Consider the following 22,246-nt stretch of genomic DNA (forward strand, 5'->3'; position numbering starts at 1 on the left):
CAGATACTCACCTAGAACAAAATAGGCCTCTGTCCTCATGGGGCTGACTGCAACCCACTACACAGCACTCAGATAATGTAGCGCTCTGAGACGTCCTCTCTCTGAGGTGAAATGAGGTGAGGACGGTGAGAAGGACAAGCCTGGAAGGACAAGCCTGGGCGTTCCCGGGACAGGACAGGGAGGCTCGTGACAGGTGAGAAACCGTCTAGGGGCTATAGGTAGAGCCAGGGCCTTGGATTTCGGTGTCAATGTGCCAAGAAGCATTACGTCTACAAACATTTAGCCAGTGCTTTAGGACCAGAATGAGCCCTGCCCTTGGGAGGCTCCCAGGGAAGAGGAACACCACAGAAACTTGTGTGTTTCGATGCTCAGACAGATCACACACTAGCTCATGAAAGACTCCTTCAGCCTAGCCTCAGATGCACTCAGCATTTTATTATTTGTATTTCATCTCCCCTTGGAGATGGGGGACGGAGATTCTGAGAGGCCACCCAGCCTGTAAACAGCAAAACAGAATCAAATCGGAACCCCCCCCCCCACACACACACACACACTATTTCAGCTTCTAGCCCTCTCGCTGAGAATGGGTCTCCTGGTGAGGCCGGGATTCAGGCATGTGATGCCATCATGTGCAGAGGATGAGGTGTGGTGAGGAGAGAGCTGGTGATGGCTGGGTTTCACAGCTCCCTTTCGCCATCCCCTAGGCCTCTCAGGTAGGAGAAGGGCACTCTGTGTTGGAGAACCTAATTACGTGGTGGGAAGTGGAGAGTTGAGCTAGACCGTCTGAATCAGGCTGCCTATATATGGCTTGGTCTCAAGGAACAGGTGATGGCAGTAGGAGTTGTTTTCTGTGTGCTAGTGGGAGGCGCCCAGTAACATTCCTTTGTAGACAAGCACAAACTAGATAGTTTTGAAATTGAAGGTTTGAAACCAGCCAAAGAATTAATCCTGGTCTGGGAAGCACATGGCGAGAGCACAGCCAACCTGAATCGGGTGTGGCTCTTGGCTGTTGCTTTTTAATAAGCCCAGAAATATCTTTCGAGAAGGAGGATCTGTGTGAGCATCTCACTGCATTCTTGAGAGCTGACCTGGGAGCCCCCAGCTATCTGAAGGGCTCAAGTCCATGTTGCAATCACAAGCATTCTGGCTGATGAGGCACCGGGCAGAGGTTTCCTGGTGAAAGTTCAGCTGAGTGAGCCCAGTGAGAGGCCTGACACCAGGGGTTAAACCCTGTGAGCCCCGCTGCTGGTTGCCTCTCCCTGGGCCCATATGGCCAGGTTCTGAGTGCTGCCTCTCTCCTGAGCTTGGTTTCCAGGGATACATGCTAAAGCTGGAGAGTACCAGATTCTCTTCCTGACCTCGCTTCTTCCTGCAGGAAGGACTCCAGGCAAAGATGCCTCAGTTTCCTCATTTGCAAAATCATGGCCAAGAGTCTTCACCCCGGGGTGGTCAGGATTCAGGGGGTGGCCTCTTTATGGGGATGGGGAGCAGGAACTTCAACTGGGAAACTCAACTAGAGTCTTCCAGCTGTAGAGAGACCCATGGTGTTACTTTAGAAGGGTTACATGGAGGGTTGAGTTCTAGTCAGTTCAGCTGCTAGATGGTAAGCACCTCTTCCTCATGCCATCTCGGTGAAGATTGTGGGTGGAGAAGCAAGAGAGCACAGCACCCTGGTTAGCGGTCTCCTCACGGCTTAGAGGCCACAGTCTCCCTAAGCATGTGCTGAGCTATCATGCAGAACGCTACATGTGTGTAGCCTGTTCCTGGGCAGCCACAAGCCAGTGTGGTCCCTAGAGCAGATATTAGGAGGTAGACAGGCCAGTGTGGTCCCTAGAGCAGATATTAGGAGGTAGACAGGTCAGTGTGGTCCCTAGAGCAGATATTAGGAGGTAGACAGGCCCGCGAAAGCTGTAGTTTTTCATCCCAGGAAGCCCAAGGGCCCTCCAGTTCTGAAGAGCCTCTTTGTCTATTGTGAGCACAGCCTTACTCGGGTCCTGGCACTGGTTGGAATTAAGATGGCCTAAGAGTTGCCCAGGGCCCTGTGGGCTGTCCTCATGAGGGCTGAGTGTCATCCTGCTTGGACTCCTCTTAGGTACCCTTGGGGCCCTGTGGAGCACGTGCTCGGGCCAATAGTCTTCCCAATCACAGTCACTTTGTCTGTCGTGTTCCCTCCTGCCTGGCACCTTCAGAGGGGCCTCTGCCCTAGCCTCTTTCTACTCCAGATCTCTCCTCCCCCCCTTGGAACTGGAGTTACAATCAGTTGTGAGCTGCCTTGTGGGTTCTGGGAATCTAGAGAACCCAGGTCCTCTGGAAGAGCAGCCAGTGCCCTTAATGGCTCAGCTGTCTGTCTCTCTAGCTCCTTACCTCTGCTTTTCTAAACATTTATTATTGTTATGGTGGTGTGGGAGAGCGTGTGTGTGTGTGTGTGTGTGTGTGTGTGTGTGTGTGTGTGTGTGTGTGTGTGTGTGTGTAAGCACAGGCATGGAGGTCAGAGGTCAGCTCATAGGAGTTGGTGCTGTCCTTCCATTGTGGAACAAGCCATCTCACCCCTATCTTCATGAGATGGTGGTCATCACAAGAGCAGGGGTCTGCCCATTGCTGTGCCCCTAGCACGTGGTTTGACATGGGTGCTCAATATAAGTCAGGACCGTCAGACCATTGCTACTCATCTGTCCGACCCTCTACCCTTTGCCTGCCCTCTGAGAGGGAGGTTCTGTTACCATCTCCTGCCAGGCCAGCTCACTCTTACAGGCTTGCTATGGTACATCTAAAAGCCAGTCCTGTGCTTAGCCATGTGCTGTGAAAGTCATAAGAAGACCTCCCTCGGACAGACACTTCTATACCCAGCATGGCAACCAGCTGTTCCTCCTACAGAGCTCTGCACAAGTGTCTGCCAATTGGGAGGCAAGCAGCATGCTTTTCCAGCAGGCAAAGGAGAGGGCCATTGCTTTCTTCTAGAGAGGTGGGGATCTTGTCCAAATATCTGCTGAGGGTCCATGCAGTAGGGATACCTAGATGAGGGAATCAGAAGTGATACATGACCTTTATTGCTGCTGTTACTGTTCCTTTGAAAAACTTTTCCTTTGACACAGAAATTGCTGCCTCTAAGTAAAATTAACTTAGGTAGCTAAAGACACAATAAAGTGTTTTGTTCCTCCGGACAGCTAAAAAAAACGTTAAAAGCATAGTCCTGTGGTTAGCTGGCTGACCACCTTCCTGAAAGCTGGCCTCCAGTGCCTCAGATTCCGGCCCCCCACCCAGCCTTGAAATGCAGCACAGGAAAGGAGGAGCAGCGGCTGTGTTTGCCGACCATTGTTACCCACGGGGCACTGGCAGAGAAGCTGGTGCATGGAAAGTGGAGAGAGATAGAGGCCACGTGGTGTGGCTGACCAGAACCTGATAGCGCCACAGCTCTCCCTGGGCCATGGGACCCAGAGCTCCATAGCTGCCCCCCTTTCTCTCCCTGCTGTCTGGCTTGGGCTGGGGCTCTGTCTCCCAAGTCGATCTCCACCTCCTGCACAGTCAGAGATGACCCATCGGGGAACTAGCTGCTTTGTTCCCCCAGCCCTTGCCCCTGGGGCCTTCACTGTTGGGGAGGCAACACCTGAGACTGTTCCCCCTTTTAAATGCAACCTTGCTCTACAGGAAAGGGAAAGAAAGAGGTGGCTTGTTTTGTGACCATGGTGGCTGTGCTCTACTCCGCCTTTGCAAAGGGCACAGCCTTACCCTAGCATCCTTTGCTGGGTAATGAATGCCAGGAGGAGAGAACACAGGGAGTTCAGTATTTGAAGCTGAAGCGTGAGCTGGGAAAGTCCAGCTTGTACCTGGGGGCATTTGAAAATAGCACTGTGCAGCAGGGCCCATAAATAAGCTGGGCTAGGCAGATCCTGGGAAAAAGCCCTGCGCTTGGATATTGGCTTTGGTGTGTTTTTTAAATGTAAACCTTTGCTGGTGGAACCCACCTTTTCACTTCTGAGTGCTTCTTAGCCACCGGGGTCCACCAAGGCTGACAGCTCCATCGCAGAAGTGCCTGTGCCCCTTCGGCAGTCACCCGGGATACAAGACAATATCCTGACTTTGCTCTCCTCAACCTCTCTGTAGTGTAGGAGGCTTCAAAACCACACATGCACACGCACGCACGCACGCACACAGACGTGCTGATCTTTGAAGTAGTTATCAAAATGGAGGAATAATCATGTACCCATCACTCAGCATCAGTGATATCGGTGTTTTTCCAGACTCACACCCCCCCCACGCCACTGCCTAAAGTATGTTTATCAAATAGCTGTGGGTCCTATTTGTTTTGGTTTTGTTCTAGGGGTAGGATACAGGGCTCCACATTTGAGTTGGGTAAGCATTGTGCCACGGAGTTGCACTTCAGTCCCTGGGATGTGTGCACTTTGACTTATTTGACGCTTTCACTGCTGACCGTGAGTTTCGTGATGCGTTCTTTATTTCTGTGACTTTTTCTGCTCATCCTCTACCCTGCTTTTCTCTTGGACGTGGTGATTTCACAAGCTTTCCCTTGGAGGTCTAAGGCATTCTTCCCTTGGCTCCATTTCTCTGATCCACTCATAATAGTTATTTTGGGGCTCAGGTCTCTCCTATTAGATTGAAAGGGTTTCACTTTCCCTGTCCCCAGCACTAGCAGCACAGCAGGGTGTATTTGGATGAGTGTGGAATGAAAGCATTCTGCTTTTCTGCTAGCTTTAGACACAAGTTTCCGCATGCCTGCTGGTCGTGTGGCACTTTGATTTTGGCATTCTCCAGTTGATGTACCTGGGTTCTCCACATTTTACATTGTCCTTTACAATCCATCCCTGTCAGAAGCCTTGGAACCTTGTTTTAGGCACTGAATTTTATGTCTTTTCTCTAGCCTAGTGGTTCTCATGACCCATTTGGGGGAGGGAGTCGGATGACCCTTTCACAAGGGTTACCTAAAACCATTGGGGAATAGATATTTACATTGCAATTCATAACAGTAAAATTACAGTCATTAAGTAGCAATAAAAATAATTTTATGGTTGGGGGTTACCATAACTTGAGGAACTAGATTAAAGCAAGGGTCATGGCATTAGGAAGTATGACCCACTGCTCTAGACTAGTCTAGAACCCTGGCCTTCTTCCTGTTCTAGACTGTTCCTTCCATTGCCTTAATGACTCAGGACACGTGGTGGGTGGTAGAAAGGGCAGATTCTACAGTTAAAGCAGCCCCTGAGTGAAAGTCAGCTACTCTGAATGCCTGGGCACGGGGCACTGGACATGTTGGGCTCACCATCCCATTTCCCTCCTGCTGTGGCACCGGAACCGACTTGACCTCACTCCCCTCGAATCAGTGTCTAATCAGGTCACTCTGAGTTAACCTGCTCTGCCCCCATCTGTGCAGAGAACAAGTTCTGAGCTCATTCAGCGACTAGTGTCTGATACTAGCGGGTACTGCACCCTACTCTCTGGGGTCCTTAATGCCCGCCCCCTTAGGGTTTTGTGTTTTTCTCTCGGGAACGACCCTCTTCCAAGGTCACCGTGTATCAGAACAGTGCTCCTCTTTCAAGACCCGATCAGGTGTCTTCTCACCTTTGTTCTTAATGTGTCGTACTGCCCGCAATGACTGGCCTACCAGCGTCCCTCCCCAACTGGACCATGCTCTCCTTCAGAACTGTTGAATTCTGCTTGGACCTGGGTTGTAACTCTCCTTGCGTTTCCTGAATCTGGGTTCTGGTAGTGGGGCGTCTGAGTGCGGGGCCCAGGAGCGCTTCTCTTCCTCTCACTTTGGGTTCCTTGAGGTGGTGATGCTGAGATTGGAGAGGTCATAGCAAGGGTTGTCTCCTGCTGGGAACAAGGGTTCCTTGATTGGCAGCTCTGCTGTACAGCCAGGCTGCTGCCTGCCTTCCTCTCCTGTCGGGTCCCCTGTGTTGGCCCCAGGCCACGCTGGGGTTAGTCTGGAGAGAAATTTTTTTTTTTTTTTTTTTTGGTTTTTACGAGACAGGGTTTCTCTGTATTGTTTCGGAGGCTGTCGGTCCAGCCTGGCCTCGAACGCACAAAGATCCGCCTGCCTCTGCCTCCCGAGTGCTGGGATTAAAGGCGTGCGCCACCATCGCCCGGCTAGTCTGGAGAGAAATTAACGGCACAGACCTTCTCTGCGTAGGGGAGTGGCCCAGGACGTGAAGACCGGGATTGCAGTCTGTGTGGTGCTTGCCACCCGTGGAGGTATCACTCCAGATATCACTCCGCTCTTCCATTGACTCAGCCTGGGCCTCACCTCCCCAATGACCCACAACCAATTGGAGTAGCTTTTATATAGAGAACTTAAGATTTAAAGCAAAGATTCCTTGCAACAACAGCTGCTTTTCAAATTGAGTCTCCTATGGGTCTGCCATGTTACAGATTAGACAGAACTGAAGACTGGTCATGTGTTCTGATAGAGTGCTTGCCCTGGGATCAAACCCTAGCATTGCAAAAAACAAACAAGAAAAAAAGCACTAAAAAAAGCTGCTGAGATTAAAGTTTGAGTGTGGGGCACCATGACCCTGTACCCCATTGTTAGTGTTATGGTAAAACCTTTGCCCCAGCCCCTGGCACCCATACACCCAAAGAGTCTGGGATGTTATGGTAAAACCTTTGCCCCAGCCCCTGGCACCCATACACCCAAAGAGTCTGGGATGTTATGGTAAAACCTTTGCCCCAGCCCCTGGCATCTATATACCCAAAGAGTCTGGGATGTTCTGGTGGAAGTTCCACCCAAGCCCCCTCCCCCATCTCCCTTCAAACCCTGCTGCATCTCAGAAAGCCTGCCAAATGATGGCCTTTCCCCCAGAGATGCTCAAGACAGAGTATTTAAATTGCCCCCCATGGTCTCCCTTTTCCTGTCTCCTCTCTGGGGAGTTGGAAGGTCATCCGGGAGCTTTGTATCCATCAAACATGGACCTTTTCTGGTTCAGTTTGGTTTGGCCTGATTTGGATTGCTGCATCGGTGGAGAGGCTTATCAGGGTGTGGAAAGGTTCAGTTAGGACTGTTCAGAAGCCACTGCTGTGATTTCACTTTGTGCCGCTGTTAGTCTTGGCCCATTGTAGTCACTGGTTGGATGGGAGTGAAGCCTGTGTGTCTAAAGCATATGGCAGGGTGGGTGGTCTTGTGTTTGCAGAGTTCGCAGACTCGTGGTCCCTGTCTGTTTTGTAGGTGCCGTTCTGTAGAAGGAGACTGATGAAGGGCAGGAAGTGTGTGCATTCCGTCTGTGTCTACAGAATGTACTCAGGTCTTTCAGTACTTATCCCCTTCCGGATGTCCCGCTCTGCTCCACCCAGCAAGGGGGGCGGGTCCGTTCACCTCGCATCTGCTCCTCTTCCCTAGCTGGGATAAAACAAACCCCAACCCTCCATGGTGTGCCCAGTGCCTAGTACTCCCTTTCTCTGTTCTTGTTTCCAGTGGTGGGTGCCAGGCCCCTTGGAATGGTCTTTTTCCTACTATGGGTTTCTTTGTTTTGTGGGGGTTGGGGGGAGAAAGAGAGTGGTTTCTGTTTCAGGAGTATTTGACAAGGCATTAATGTGCACACATAAACACTTGCGCACACTTACACAAACAAGCCACCTAGGGAAGTAGTCAGTACATAGTAGATGCTCAGTACCTCTGCAAATGGAAATGAATGAAGTGTGGCCGAGGCTCAGAGCAGTGGTTTCCCTTCTGGGTCCTGGGACTGCTGGTGAGGCCCACATTCTGGGATGGCTTTGAGGATTCCTGTAGTGCACAGCTGGTTTCTTTGGCTTTCACAAAACATCCCTGTTTGTTTTTTTTATGTTTTTTTTGCATTGGTGATTTGCTTACATGTATGCCTGTGTGTGTCTGTTAGGTCCCTTGGAACTGTGCTGTTATGTGGGTGCTGGGAATTAAACACAAGTCTTTGACGATCAACCACTGAGCTATCTATCCAGCTGCCCCCCTCCCGTTTTGTTTTGTTTTGTTTTGTTTTTTAATTAACAAAGCAGAACCCAGGATCTCTATGTAGCCCAGACTGGCACAAGTAATCCTCCTGCCTCAGCTTTTCTCAGGAAGGAGCCCGTTTTGTTCCGTCCGTGTCTCCCAGCAGCCTCTGCTTGTATTGGCCCTTCTGGAGGAAAGCGGGCGCAGGGCCAGGCCTCCAGAACCCAGACAGGACTGCTACTCAGCTGTAGCCTGAAGTGGGTTTCCTCCAGGCCTACCCTAAGCCAGGTCTTGCCGCCAGGTGTGGGTGGGGTATGATAGAGCGCTTGGTCTATAGGCCACCAACCCCTCCCCTGACTAAAAGTCACACAGAAGCATTTGGACTGGACCTTTGTTTTGTGAGTCACTGTTCATGGCCTGTCATAAGTTGTTATTTCCTATACTTTCAGAGCAGCTTTATCTGGTGTTGCCTGAGTAACCTGGACTGGATTTGATGTGGGGTCAGTTAACACGTTGTGTTGAAATCTGTCGTCGTGCCCATATAAGGCAAACTCCTTGGGTTACTTTTTACCTTGGCAGAATCACTGGAATGTCAAGGTAACCAGGCTGGCTGCCTCAGGAGCTCTGATTCTCACCTGGTCACCTGACTCGCCCTCCTTCTACCATGACTCACCCTGCATTGCAGGCCCCACGCCACACACACCACACCAGAGGTGAGCTGCCATTGGGCTAGGTCAGACGAGAGACTGTGGGAGCCTAGTGGGGACAAGGCAGGCAGCCGAAGCCGTAAAGGCAGTCTCACTAGTCAGTGGGGCTCCATTCCCACAGTAGGCAGCTCTTCCAGCACTGGGACCTTACCCGTAAAACCAAAGCACAGAGAAGCCTGTACCCCACGCGTCATTTGTATAATACGTTAGGGTTAGCTTACTACTCCACCCGGTATGAAACACCTCTTGTGGGCTTCCTGAGACTCAGTGGCTTTGAGGCCAGTTGAGAGGGTGCAAAGCCAACTGCCCCTGGTCCTCCCGTGTTAAAATGGAGTCTACACCGTGCCGTGACCATCGGCAGGCAAGCACCTGTCCCGCTGTTTTAAGGCCCTGTGTTGGCTCCTCCCCAGAATACCCAATCCCCTTCTCTGCTCCTGGACACAGCCCAGTGCGTGGTCTCCTCATACACTAGGCCCAGGCTGGAGAAGTGTGTGGGCAGCACAAGTCAGGGAGAGAGTTTGCCTGTCACTCGGCCAGCGCAAACGGTTTCACCATTTTTAATGGAGCAGCTATGAGTCAGAGGTTTCAGTCGCTCCCTGCTGGTTCCTCCTAGTCCTGTAATTACTGACTATAGAATTTGGTTTTGGTTTTTCTTTTTTGAAATTCTCCCCAGACACCATTCTATTGTCAGTCGAGGTCCCACATCCTCAGAGTCTGAGGTAGAACGAACGTGTGTGCAGAGGTGAGGAGACCTTCAAGCCCACAGTGCCTAACCCACAAATTGTGTATCTCACAGCATTTCCAGGCCAACGCCCATTCACACACAGCTGGGGCAAGACTGGATAATTCCTACCTCTGACCGGTTGCCTCTTGGCAAACACTGCACTAAAGTAAAGGCCAGAGTTTCTGGCCAGAGGCCTCTCCCAGGTTGAATGGGTATCTCTGCTCACCCGGTGCTCTCTGCGCCCCTGCTGGGTGCCAGCCTGAGGGGAGGCATGCTGGTTAGCACCCTAGGCCCCCCACCAGTTGACTTTGGACTCAGAGGCAGGGGAATTGAGGATGCAGGTATAGGCCCTGCGTTTCTCTCGATGCTTCTGAAATGGACCTTCTGTCCTCAGGCTCAGAGAGCAGGGAGCCAGTGGCAGCAGTTTTTGAGAGACTTGGCTCCTGTGTCCTGTGAGGGGGTCAAGGTCACTGATTTTCTAGACACGTTCTCTACCCTGGGCTGTATGGGCCCACCTCTGGTTTTCAACTGCTAGAGAACACTGAACTGGCATCAGCATGGCCCAAAGGAAAACGTCGCTGCGATTCCAGTTGCCAAGGAGGGACTGCTCGGTTGTTAGCAGCTGCTCTTTGCCTGTTTGCCCCCATCTCGTTGGGAGCCCAGACTCTGGGTGCTGCGAGCACCAGCAACAAACATGCTGGCATCTTGCTCTGGTCCCCAATGCCTGGTGGCCTGTGGCACGTAAGGCCTTATGGGGAGCTCCCTGGGTGGCCCTGGTGGCCTGGAACAGGTGTGGTGCCTGCCTAGACCACGGCCAATCAGTATCCATCTGATTTCACCCTCCCTCTTGTCTGGATGGATGAGCAAGGCCGTAGGGAGATTGGGCCATACTAAAACCTTAATTTTAACCCTGGGTCTCTGGTATGGGTTAGGGTTGCAAGCCAGTCTCCAGGTCAGAATCAGCTGCCTTGTCTATCTTTGTGAAGGATCAAAGTTTAACCAGATATTCAGTCCTCCACCCCCACCAGGAAGCCTGGGCTCAGCTGTCGCCATTGAAGATAAATGAACTTTTTGTCCTTGGAGCTAGTTCCTGTCCTCCAGGTAGAAGGGCCCAGCCTGAGGACCTTCTGAGCAGAATGTCAGGGGGAGTGGACAGAGTTCTTATTTTAAAACCCTCTTTTGACAGTGGAAGTTTCAACTTTAAGAGTGGCTATCAAGGTAGGCCTCACCCATCTCCTTCCTGCTGAATAAAGGCTCAGCAGGGAGGACTAACCCTGCCCGCTGTCTCCCCTGCTGACTTTGAGTCGGGCCAGTGTCCTCCTAGACAGGTGGACTTTGATTTGAGAGGTTGGAGCACCTTGGGGAGGACCACTTCTGTGGCTGTAACCTGAGTGGTTTGGGCTGCTTGGCTAGTTCCTGAGCATGAGGTGGCTCCCAGAAAGTTTGTGTGAATGAGCAGGGACAGTTGGAGCACCTTCCAACCCCAGGCTGCCTGTTCCTGCGCCTACTTGGATTTTTTTAGATCAAAGGAGGCCATCTGTTCTAACATAAGCTCTTTTTTTGAGGGGGGGGCGGTTCAAGACAGTTTCTCTGTGGTTTTGGAGGCTCTCCTGGAACTAGCTTGTGTAGACCAGGCTGGTCTTGAACTCACAGATATCTTCCTGCCTCTACTTCCCGGCTCTAACGAGCTCTTTGCTGAGCCTCAAATCCCCGTGTCTGTAAGAGCTAGAATGGCTCTCTACTCTAACTTCCTGTGTCACCTGATGAGTGTTGTGAACGTCACTCTCTGGGATCCACCTCCAGGGAATCTGACTCATGTGGCCTTTGGTAAAATTCTGGTGTTCTTTTTTACTAAATTTATTTAGTATGTGTGCACATGATACGGCATGCATGTGAAGCCCAGAGAACAACTTGTGAGTTAACTCTACCTCCCACCGCGTGGCAAGTGTCTTTGCCTACTGAACCATCTCCCCAGGCCAGTTCTGGCATTCTTAAAAAGCAAAGCTAGCCTGGCAGTTCAGGCACGTGCTTTTAATCCCAGAGGCAGGTAGATCTCTTGTGAGTTTGAGGCCAGCCTGGTCTACAGTGTGAGTTCCAGGACAGCCCGGACTACACAGAGAAACCCTGTCTGAAAACAAGTAGGGGAACAAAACTCCCCAAGTTCCATATACATTGTCAATTGATTTTTAACCGAGGATGCAAGACAATTTAATTAATGAAGAGCATAGTCTTCTCAACAAATAGAGCCTGACTAATTGTACACACATACAAAGAGTGGAGCTGCATACTCCACCATATGCCAGGGACAGGTTTCAATGGCTCAGAGATTTCCAGAAGCAAGCCCCAACTCTACAAATCCAGAAGAAAACACAGGTACAAATTCTCATGATCAAGAGTTACATGATGGCTTCTTACATACGGCAGCACAAACACACGCTACCTAAGTGCTGTACAGCTGAGTCATCAACGTGAAAGACAGTCCACACAGACGTTTGGACATGGGATCTCTGATAGCGGTGTATAGTGTCCTGCACATTCAAAGAACTCCTACAACTTAGCAATAAAAAGAAGATTTAAAAATGTTAGAACAGGAGGTATGGGGGTAGTTAGCGTCAAATCAGGTGTTTGCCCAGCATGCTCCAGGCCTTGGATTAGATCCCCAGCACCACAGAAACAAACAAATGGCCATGTAAGGTATGAGTTTACACTCGAGGCATTAAAAAGATCAGGTAGGAACAGGGCTTGGCAAGGAGATGAAGGGACTGGAGTTCTCGTGTTGCTGGTGAGAATGAGATGTCACAGCCTCTGGTTAGGCTGTCCCTCAAGTGTTGAAAAATCACAGTTATCATCCAACCTCGAGATCCTACTTCCAAGTATACCCATCCACACAAAACTCACAAATCTTCATATCAGCCAAAAGGAAGTAATGGTCAGACACACGCATGACTGACTCACTCAGCATGGCTGACTCCCGAAGCCCTACTGCATGGAAAAAGCTAGCCTGGAAAGGCTCCTGCTCTCTTTGTATGGAATGTCCACTAGAGGCAACTCCACAGAGATGGGAACGGGGTGGGCCACTGCCTAGGAGCTTGCAGTTCTCTGCGATGCACATGTCCTGAAGCAGATAGTAGAGCTCACTGAACATTGTGAATGTACCCAAACTCCATGAATTTTTTTAAAGCTAGATTTTTCTTATTTTCAATATTTACCTGTGTGTGGGTATGTGCACCTGTGTGCAGGTGCTGGCTAGTCCAGAAGTGTGACACCCTTCTAGAGCTAGGGTTAGAGGTGGTTGTGAGCTGTCTGACTGGGTGCTGGAAACCAAACTTCTTCCCTTTCTTTTCTTTCTTTTGTTGGTTTTTCGAGACAGGGTTTCTCTGTATTGTTTTGGAGGCTGTCCTGGAACTCACTCTGTAGACCAGGCTGGCCTGGAACTCACAGAGATCCACCTGCCTCTGCCTCCCGAATGCTGGATTAAAGCTGTGTGCCACCACCGCCCTGCTAAGGATTAATCTTAAATTATGTGATTTACATCCCCACTGACTCTGCAGACCAAGCATGTGTTTTAAGAAGAGTACAGGTCAGGTATGGTGGCACTCTGCTTGAGGCCTGTCTGTCTGGTCTGCATAACAAACTTTGGGCCAGCCAGATCTGCATAGCGAGACCCTGAGCTGGAGAATGGGAGACGAGTCTCCAGGAGCTCTTAGAGACACCCTGAAAACTACTGGATTTGAAGAATCTCAACTTCTGAATTTTCACTCTGGCCCAGAACCTCGTCCTCCCACACCAGTACCCCAAGTGCTGGCATTCCAGGCGTCTGCCATTGTCTCCTCCCTCCCCCAGGTCCTGTGTGCTGGGCAAGCAGTGCACTGCTGAGTACAGCCCCAGTCCTGGGAAGTTAGAAACCGATCATTCTGACTTCTTTTCTTCGTCTTTATTGTGCTTATTTACCCCCCCCCCCCCCCCCTTGTTGATTCTGTCTGAGGGGTTTTGTGTAACCCAGGCTTGCCTTAGGAGCTCCCTGCGTAGCAAGGGTGACCTTGGGCTCTCGATCTTCCTGCCTCCCCCTACCAAGTGCCAGGAATATACAGCCCCGTGCCACTACGCCAGTTTCCTTTGTTTGATAGTACAGTCAGCAACTTGGCAAACTCCGAAAGGGCCTGGCCTCACCTGTGGTGCTGGTGCCGAGGCGTGGCCTGCTCTGTTGGAGCCATGAATAACACCTCTATTGATCTCTACTAGGAGGCCGAGGGTGTTGGGTTTTGTTGGTTTCTTTATTTATTTTTGAAACAATCTTACTCTGTAGCTCAGGCTGGCCTCTCTCGCTGGAGTACCAAACCAGCATTTTTCCCCCCCTGGCTTGCTTCAGAGTACATACAGTTCCAAGGTTGTTTTTTGTGACTATCTGTAAAGGAGCAATTTTATCCCTGCATAATGACTCTCAGCAGTGTAGGGTAGGAGCAGAAACTGTGAGGTCCAGCCTGAAGTGTGGTGCCTGCCTGCCTGCAGTTCCAGCATTTGGAAGTCTGAGGCAGGAGGCCTGTATCAAACCAAAGAACAAAAGAAACCATTAAGTGTAAATATGAAAAGCCCCACCCCTGACCATTCTCCCAGGAGGGCACCCAGACACAGACTCATCAGTTCCTTGTTACCTACCGTTGATGTGGAGATAATGTAATTTTTAAAATAAATTTTATTTAAATTGGAAACAACCTTATTTTACATGTCAATTCCAGTTCCCTCTCCCTCCCATCATCCTATGCCCCCCACCAACCTCTATCTCATCCCCCCATCCGCTCCCCAGGGAGAGTGAGGCCTTCCATGAGGGATCATCAAAATCTCATTTGGGGCAGGGCCTAGGCCCCCACCCTGTGTATCTATCCAGGCTGAGAGGCCCCAGATAATGTAGTTTCTGATCATAAGTGTTGTGGATAAAGCAGAGTGAGGTGATAGATAGCTTGGTGGTGGTTGTCCTCAGGGAAGGCCTCCAGGCATGGTGACATTTGAAGGGAGTTCTGAGTGATGACACACAGCCAGCCCTGTGACAAGCCAGAAGAAAGCCTTAGGCCAGCATTTCTCATGAGGAAAGACTGTGCACTCCAAAGTCCGTAGGGGCGTGCATGCTCTCTGACACCCTTGAAAGAGATTGGCCCTGGCTGGAACACTGGCGGGGCTGGTTCCAGGGCAGACACGCAGGATCTTTGGAATGCCCACGACTGCACTCTGCAGTATTTATACCTTCCTCCAGAGGGGAAGTCAGCTTTTTCATGTAGGCTGAGAAAATGCCGAATAAGGCAACTTCAGACAGAACACGAGAAGCATGCCGTATGTCACTGTAATTGCCTTCAAGTTGAGCTGTGTCGTAATGGGGCAGTCATACTGCTGTCCATTCTGCCCCTGACCTAGTCTGGGCTTAGTGTCCTAGCAGTGCCACCGTGGCAGTCCTGGTTCCCTGTGCTGCCAGGGCTGTCTGTGTCTCCTGTTGCCATGTCCTTCCCTCCCATCAGTGACTGAGCGTGCTGTGATCAGTTCGTTTGCTCTGTAACTGGTGCCTGGGTTCCATCCCCTCCAGGATCTGGTGCAGAAATGGATCTTCCGAATATCACTCACAGATACAAACTCACCACCTGTTTCTGAGGCCTCAGAGATCAGCCAAAGTGATCATCTGTGCCTGGGCAGCGGGTAACCTAGATTCCAGAGGACTGAGCCCTGAAAGCACCTTTATAGCATGGTGAGGTCCAGGGCCCCGCGAGCAGTCTCTGCTTTCAGGGACTGAAAAGCTCTCACTGGGTCCAGCCTGGCCTGAGTCCTGGCAGATGAGCGATAAGAAAGGTGCTTCTCCACCCTAGAGATAAATAGCCGCGCCTCTCCCGTGTGCAAGCCCTGGATGTCCGTCCCGAGGACCCATGGAAGCAGCAGCCATGGGCACTGTCAGAGGCCACAGCGGGCAAGGTGGGCGTTCAGGAGGTGGGACAGCGCCCTCCCCCTCAAAGCAGCTGGCGCCTCCCGGGAGCCGCAGACCCAACACACCCAACACGGTATTTCAGAGATGCGGTTTGGACCCTAGGGTGTTGTGCCTGGGCCTAGGGAAGAAGCAGCCCAGCCTTGTGGGTCAGGCAGGTTGGCCTGCTGAGTGGGGCAGTGCACACAGCGGAAGGGGGGGGCGGGTCCTGGGGTGAGAAGCTGATGGAATCCACATGTGTGGTGTGTCGGGTAGGCCCGAACCCCTTAGTCCCTTAGGGTCAGAGCCAGCGTGTGTGCCTTAGCCTTGGGACACATCACAGACTGTCTCTAAGTTCGGACAGACATTACACGGCTTCTTGTCCTGTGCTGAGTGCAAAGAGTGAGTCAGAAAGAAAATGTAAAGGACATGTCCAGCTGGGCCGTCCTTGTATTTGTCACCACAGCCTGCTGCAGCACTTGACCACTGGCTTTGAGTGTTTGCTTCTCTGAGTTCACCTCTCTGGGTTGGGGGAGGCGTCATCATCAATGAAAGGCTCCTTAAAGCCCACTGCTGCCACATTCCTGGCCGCTTAAATCACCTCCCGAACAGAACAATGTCTGTCATTCATTCACCAGCCACCCCACATCCTGGTGGCTGGGAGGGTCCCTGTGACACAGGAAGGACTTTATGACCTGTGTTGCCCAGTCTTCTCCCCTCCCCCAACACCGAAGCATGATGATGCAGAAAGCCATCTCCAGGTCCCCAGGAGGCTGCCCACCTCCCCCACTGGCCCAGCACACCATTTCTCTCTTCCTTTTCCTGCCCTTTCCATTCCTGCCTCCAGCCCCCTAGAAGGTTCCAGCTCGCTTCAGGCAGGACAGGCTCTGAAGACTCATCCTCCCAAGTTAGACCAAAGGCCAGGTGGCCGCCTTCGTGGGGTGGGTCCCTCTGTCGAGGGACAGCACCTTCTTGAAGTCCATTGGCTCTCCAGCTCCAGCCCAGTGCTACAAGAACCATACTGACACTGGTCCTCCCCAGAAGACTGAGACCATTTCTCAGTCATCCTAGGTGTTCCCGGCATGGCTTCTGCCCCCTTATACCAGAAGAAGGTCTCTCCTTTCTCTGGAGCTTTCCTTTCCTCCTGTTCATGGCATGGGCCTCCTGGTCTTCATGCTCACCGCAGCCATCCATCCGTGTGATCTTTGCAGGACCGTGTGAAGCTGCTCTCCAATAGCGGTCCTTATTGTTTTCTTTCTCTAGGCGGGTTCTGCCTCTTTTGCCCCAAGGCCTTTGCACAGGTTTGTGTCACCATCTATCTTATTCCTGTTCAGATGCACACGCGTGTACACACACCTGCTGAACTCTCCGCAGCTCTGGTATTTAGTGGGGCCCCTGAAGTTCAGGTTGGTGGGCCGCTGCCTGAGCCTTGTGTTCCCCATTTCCTCTCCTGTCAGACAGGAGCAGTAACAGCACCGCCATCAACTGGTGTGCGCATGCAGATGCCAGTGTGTGACAGGCGTGAGGGGTGGGCGGTGCTGGCAGTGGACGTTGTGATGCTTCCACCGTGGCGGTTGCTCCTCCTCTCCTAAGGTGTGTAATGTGGCACGTGACTGGATGGGTAGTGTGCTGGCCCTGTTAGGGGTGGGGTATGCCAGCTCAAGTTCTGTCAGGTACTGTTGGGAGTGTTTTTGATTTTTTGTTTGTTTTTTTTTGAGACAGGGTCTCTGCATAGCTCTGGCTGTCTTGGAACTCTGTATAGACCAGGCTGGCCTCAAACTCACAGAGATCCCCGTCTCCTGAGCCTTGTGATTAAAAGCCTCCATGCCCATCTTTCCTGTCAGGGTTCGATGCCTGCTAGGCACTCCACAGGCCTGGCCTGGCAGACTCCAGGCACCTAGATTGTTGCAAGCAGGCTGGGAATTGTGCTTAGGAGGAAGTTGGGGTGGACACATGGATTGAGGCCTCCAGCTATAGAAACCACCCTCTGTGTCATCCACCCCACGGAGCAGTCTCAACTGGGGAAGGAGAGGAGGATCTGAGCGGAGTGTTATTTTTGTAACCAAGTATAAAAAGTATGAATTTTTAATGTCCTTTCCAACCTTAGCGCCCTTTGCTAGTCCTGTTGCACGGAGTCGTGGTGACAGCGGTCGTTTGTCTCCTGTGTGGCTTCCTGTTCTTGCCCTCAGCTCAGGACAGGAGAGCCACACACACATCAGCAGACAGCCCCGGGACACTTCAGGGCCAGCAACCAGCACCCCTATCCCTTGCTGGGTGTCCTCCCGGCACCTGCTCTGTGTTCTGCAGTCAGAAAGACAGATGGGTGGGGCACAGCCTCCTCATCAAAGCAGGCCTTTGGCATGTGCACAACACTGAGAGCCTCCTGTACCACCCAGAGCCGAGTGACTGGCTGGCATCACTCTTTTTAATCCTCATCTTAGCAGAGATCATGGTCCCCATTCAGCTTCCTCGTTCACCCGACGTTACGGCAGCTGGCCTCAGTGGCAGAGGCAGGAGCACCTCGTTTACTGCCAGAGGAGACAAGTAAAGATGGAAGGTGTGTTTCAAGGGCAAGCAGTGTGGCAGCCCTGTGAGCACAGGCGGCCTCCACCTGGCCGGTAGGATTTACTCATCGTCTCCGCAGTCTCCTCTAGACTGCAGGAGTGGGCCAAGGACCTGTATAGAGGAGAGGGCAGCCCGCACTTGCTGAGGATTGGCTAGGAGGGAAGCCATCAGTGTGTGTGATTCATCTGGCCCTGACTATCTGCCAGGGCCTGTGACAGATGCTTAACGTGCCTCTCGCCACAGTTAATCGGTAGAGCAACTACAGGAAGCGGGTTCTGATCAATCCATCTTATAGGACAGGAGACAAGCTGCACAGAATAAACACCCAAGAAGCTGGCATTGAGACCCTCATCTGTGCTCCTCCCAGTGTGCTGGAGTAACCCATGAAGGCCTGGGGACCGTGGGCGCCCTTCAGATGCACTCCCTGGGCTCTGGGCAGTGTGCGGGAACCAGGGTGCTGGCCTGCTACGTGCTCAGTGGCTTGGTCACTTTGTGGTTCATCTCTCACAGCAGCATGCTCAGCCCTTGCTGCCACTGCACCCCGGGCCACGTTCCTTGAGCTCTCTTGTAATTAGCAGTGTTAAGGACAGACCTTCAGTGTAGCAGACAGGCAGTCCCGTGCCCCCAGCTCATCCTGACTCTGTACCTGCCCACGGTGTTGTTGGGCAATAAGAAGGCTGTGTGACACCTTTCTCCCATGAGTTCATAATAAAAAGACTGGCCATGACAGTTCACACTTGTCATCCTAGCACTTGGGCGGCAGAGGCAGGAGGATCAAGAGTTCAAAGCTAAGGCAGGAGAGGTGGCTGAGTAGGAAATAGCACTGGCTGCTCTCCCCGGGGCCCGTGTTCAATTTCCAGACCTACATGGCGGCTCACAGCTGTGCAGTTCTAGTTCCGACTACTCAAAGCCTGCGTCAGCTACATTGTGAGAGAGGGACTAGTCCCCAGCCCCCACATACACGCACCCCATCAAAAGTGGGGCCATGAAGACAGCGAAGTGCGTGGACCTGCTGCTGCGTGACCGTGCCGTGGTCTGTGCCTGCAGGCCTGGGGACAGGACGCAGCAAGCACCGTGGAAGGGAGGGACCAAATCCCCAAACACGGCGTTTACCCACTGTAGTGGCCTTAGCGCACAGGCTTTTCACCTGGGCTCCTGTAGTGCCCACAGCCCCGTGGCGCCTTCGTTGCCACGTTTCAGGAGAGGAAATGGATGTCAGGAAAGGGTGAGAAACTTGTCTCAGAGAATTATAACCAGATGTAGACCCGGTTTGTCTGGATTCAGAGCTACAAGGAGGAAGGGAGGGAAAGGGGAGGATCCACAGCCAGCTAGGTGAGAACCTGCTCTGGAACCCCTCCCCCGGGGGAGGAGAATGCAGCCGTGATGACGGAAACCGACGGAGGTGCTGGGAGGCCCACTGCACAGAGGGCCCATCCGAGCGGCCCTGGCTCAGAACTAGATCGGGCGAGCTGTGCCGTGGCTGCTTTTTTTTGTCGTCGTTAGAGACAAATTCCTGCTACATAGCTCAGGTCGGCTTCAAACCGACCTGCCTCAGCCCCCTGAGTGCTGGAATTGGAGTCATGCACCACCACATCCACACGGGCTGCATTTTGAGTGGTGGTTCCGTTGCAAGGCCACTGAGCAGGCAGAGGCACGATTAGTTGAGAGACAGCAGTGTGCAGACAGGAGGGGTCTCTGTCTCCCAGGCAAGGAACTCTGCGTGGCCGCAGGGGTAGATGGTTGAGTTTTGCCCTTCCAGTTGCCGAGTTCTCCCTGTAGGTTGATGTATTAATTAGGCAGCATCTTTGTCTGGGAGGTGCCTTGTGTGGAGTCTGAGTGAGCAGGCCTGAAGGCAGTTGTCAAAACACACGATACTTGGCCAGAGGCTCCACGGAAGCCCCTGGCACCCCGTGTGGCCTTCGCTTACACCCCAGGCATGGAATGTGCTCTTGCATGTCCCTGGCGAGTCGCCCGTTTCTGTTCTGGGGGCTCCTAGGAGAAGCAGAGGCTTGGGTTTTCCCAGGCAGCGCTGTGGGAGGGAGAGGGCCCGTTTCCCCAGAAGACGCCTGGGCTTGCTGGTGTTAACTGATCTGAGTTGCTTCTGTGGCACAGACAACACGCTCCAGCTTGCAGGCCCCGAGTGGCCCTGCCCTTGGGTGTTCTGCCATTGTCTGCAGTGTCGTGGGGTCTGGAACTACAGCCCTCCACTCCAGAACACACGCTTTCGCCTTCTACCTGATCACCAGAGACCCCTCAGCTATGGCTGCCTTCTGCTTGCCTTGCAGCCGCCCCTGAGGCACATCCAGTCTTCAAGAATTGGAAGAATGGGCCATATAGAGAGGTCAAGGGTTTGACCTTCAGACAGCAAACTGGGACCAAGTTGGGGCTTAAAATCCTGGCCTTAAATGGGAGGGCCTGGCTGCTAGGGTGTCTCAGCTCCAAGGAAGACCAGTGAGCTTTGCTCTGTAGAATGCTTTCTTCACCTGGTAGCATTCGTGTCGCGGCTCGTATCTGGTAATAGGAAGGTCCTCCCTCAGCAGGGTGCTAGGTTCAAAAAAAGGAGCCTATGCCCTCTTGGACGTGTGTCTGCCTGGGAATGAGGTCCTATGCTCCTAGGTACGACTGTTTGTAGCATCCAGAACCTACGAGTCAAGCACATCAGGCAGTAGTGCTCTCTGTAGTCTTGGCATCGGGGTCCATATTTGTTCCCCAAGTGACTATGTGACTGGTTGTTTACCATAGGCATCACTGTCCTCTTTAACTACCTGCCCGGTCACTTTTTTTCAAGGCAGGTTTCTCTGTGACTTTGGAGGCTGTCCTGGAACTGGCTCTTGTAAACCAGGCTGATCTTGAACTCACAGAGATCTGTCTGCCTCAGCCTTCTGAGTGCTGGGATTAAAGGCGTGTGCCACCACCACCTAGCTAGCCAGGATCGCTTTTAAGATCAGGGAAAAAAATGTATGTTGGCTGGCTGTGGCACCACACTTCCGTAATCTCAGTATTTGGGAGGTAGGGGTGGAAGGGCCCAGTTCAAGGCCGTCCTGCCTGGGCTGCGTCTTGAGGCATGTGTATTCAGGGGTTGGCTTCAGGATGGAAGCCCTGATGCTGACTCCCTCCATCCCTTCATTTTCCCTTCCCCAGACCTTCACAGCCTGGTGCAACTCCCACCTGCGGAAGGCTGGCACTCAGATTGAGAACATTGATGAGGACTTCCGGGACGGGCTCAAACTCATGCTTCTCCTGGAGGTCATTTCAGGTGAGGCTCAGGGAGCCCCGTGCAGTCCACGCTGCGCCCTGTCCCAACAGGCGCTGACTCTGCCCCCTCACCACCCGGAGGAGCCTGTCACCCGTCAGTGCCTTGGGACAGCTTCAGCCTTTGTGGCGGGGCTGGAGTGGCTTGGGTGGCTGAAAAGACCCCCTCACACCACCTGCCTTCTCTCTCAGGGGAGCGGCTGCCTAAGCCGGAGCGGGGGAAGATGCGCGTGCACAAGATCAACAACGTGAACAAAGCCCTGGACTTCATCGCCAGCAAGGGCGTCAAGCTGGTGTCTATTGGGGCAGAAGGTGAGCAGGGGCGGGTGCCCGCCAGCGCAGGAGCGTTCGGCACTAAAGCCCGGTACCTGTCCGCAGTGGTCAGCAATGGCTGCTGCCCTTGACAGCCTCCCCCTTAAGCAAAAGCCAGTGTGCACCAGGGGTTTCTGTCTGCAAAGAGCATCTCTGCCGCGTCCATATGGATGGAAGGAAATACAATGAGAGGGGGGAACTAATAACCTGAGCAGGGTGTTGGAACAGGGCGTGCAAAGGTCAGCCCCTAGGCTTTGATCCAGCTGCACAGGCTAAGCACATGGCCCTGGACACCCAAGATCCCTCTGTCCTGAGTGGAATCCCTAATCTGTGCCACCAACCCCAGACCAGTTCACCTAGAACAGCAGTTCATGAGGCCCATGGAGCACAGAGGCTGCCAGCTGCCTGGGCTCCCGGCTCTGCTCATTAGTCAAAGCAGAGTTTCTTGTCCTGACATCCGTGTTGTCCCAGCTTTTAGAAAAACAAAGAAAACTAATTGCCGCTAATGACAGGACTGAGAATTTGGCCAGGACTTTAGGCCAGAATGTGCACCTCTGAGTTCCAAGGCCCTGCCCCAGCCTGGGACCTCTAAAGCCTTGCGTGCCACAGTAGAGGTAGTTGATGTTTGTTTAAAAAACCCAAACCCCCAAATTCAGTCAGGCCCAGAGAGTCTCTGTCCTCTGGTGGATCTTTCCTCCGGGCTCCACTCCAGCCCGGCACTCGCACAGCTGCGTTTGTTTTGCTCAGAGGCCGGTCTGTAAACACAGAAGGGTGAAAGAGGGACCCACTTGCCTTCCAGTCTCCTTCATTTGGAGAAAGCTCGGTCTGCA

The 22,246-nt window shown here is 52.5% G+C and overlaps 1 protein-coding gene across 6 annotated transcripts in view; it reads left to right on the forward strand.

Annotated features, from left to right (window-relative positions):
- The window catches only part of Actn4 (actinin alpha 4), a 65,252-nt gene that overhangs the window by 21,038 nt on the left and 21,968 nt on the right, over window positions 1-22,246 (forward strand). For all 6 annotated transcript variants that reach the window (XM_040734573.1, XM_040734575.1, XM_040734572.1 and 3 more), the window contains exons 2-3: window positions 20,994-21,108; window positions 21,297-21,416. In XM_040734573.1, coding sequence (XP_040590507.1) covers window positions 20,994-21,108; window positions 21,297-21,416 — 235 coding nt within the window. The remainder of the gene's footprint in view (window positions 1-20,993; window positions 21,109-21,296; window positions 21,417-22,246) is intronic.

The sequence above is a fragment of the Mesocricetus auratus genome, unplaced genomic scaffold, assembly GCF_017639785.1.
Source record: "Mesocricetus auratus isolate SY011 unplaced genomic scaffold, BCM_Maur_2.0 Super-Scaffold_100038, whole genome shotgun sequence".
Classification (NCBI taxonomy): domain Eukaryota; kingdom Metazoa; phylum Chordata; class Mammalia; order Rodentia; family Cricetidae; genus Mesocricetus; species Mesocricetus auratus.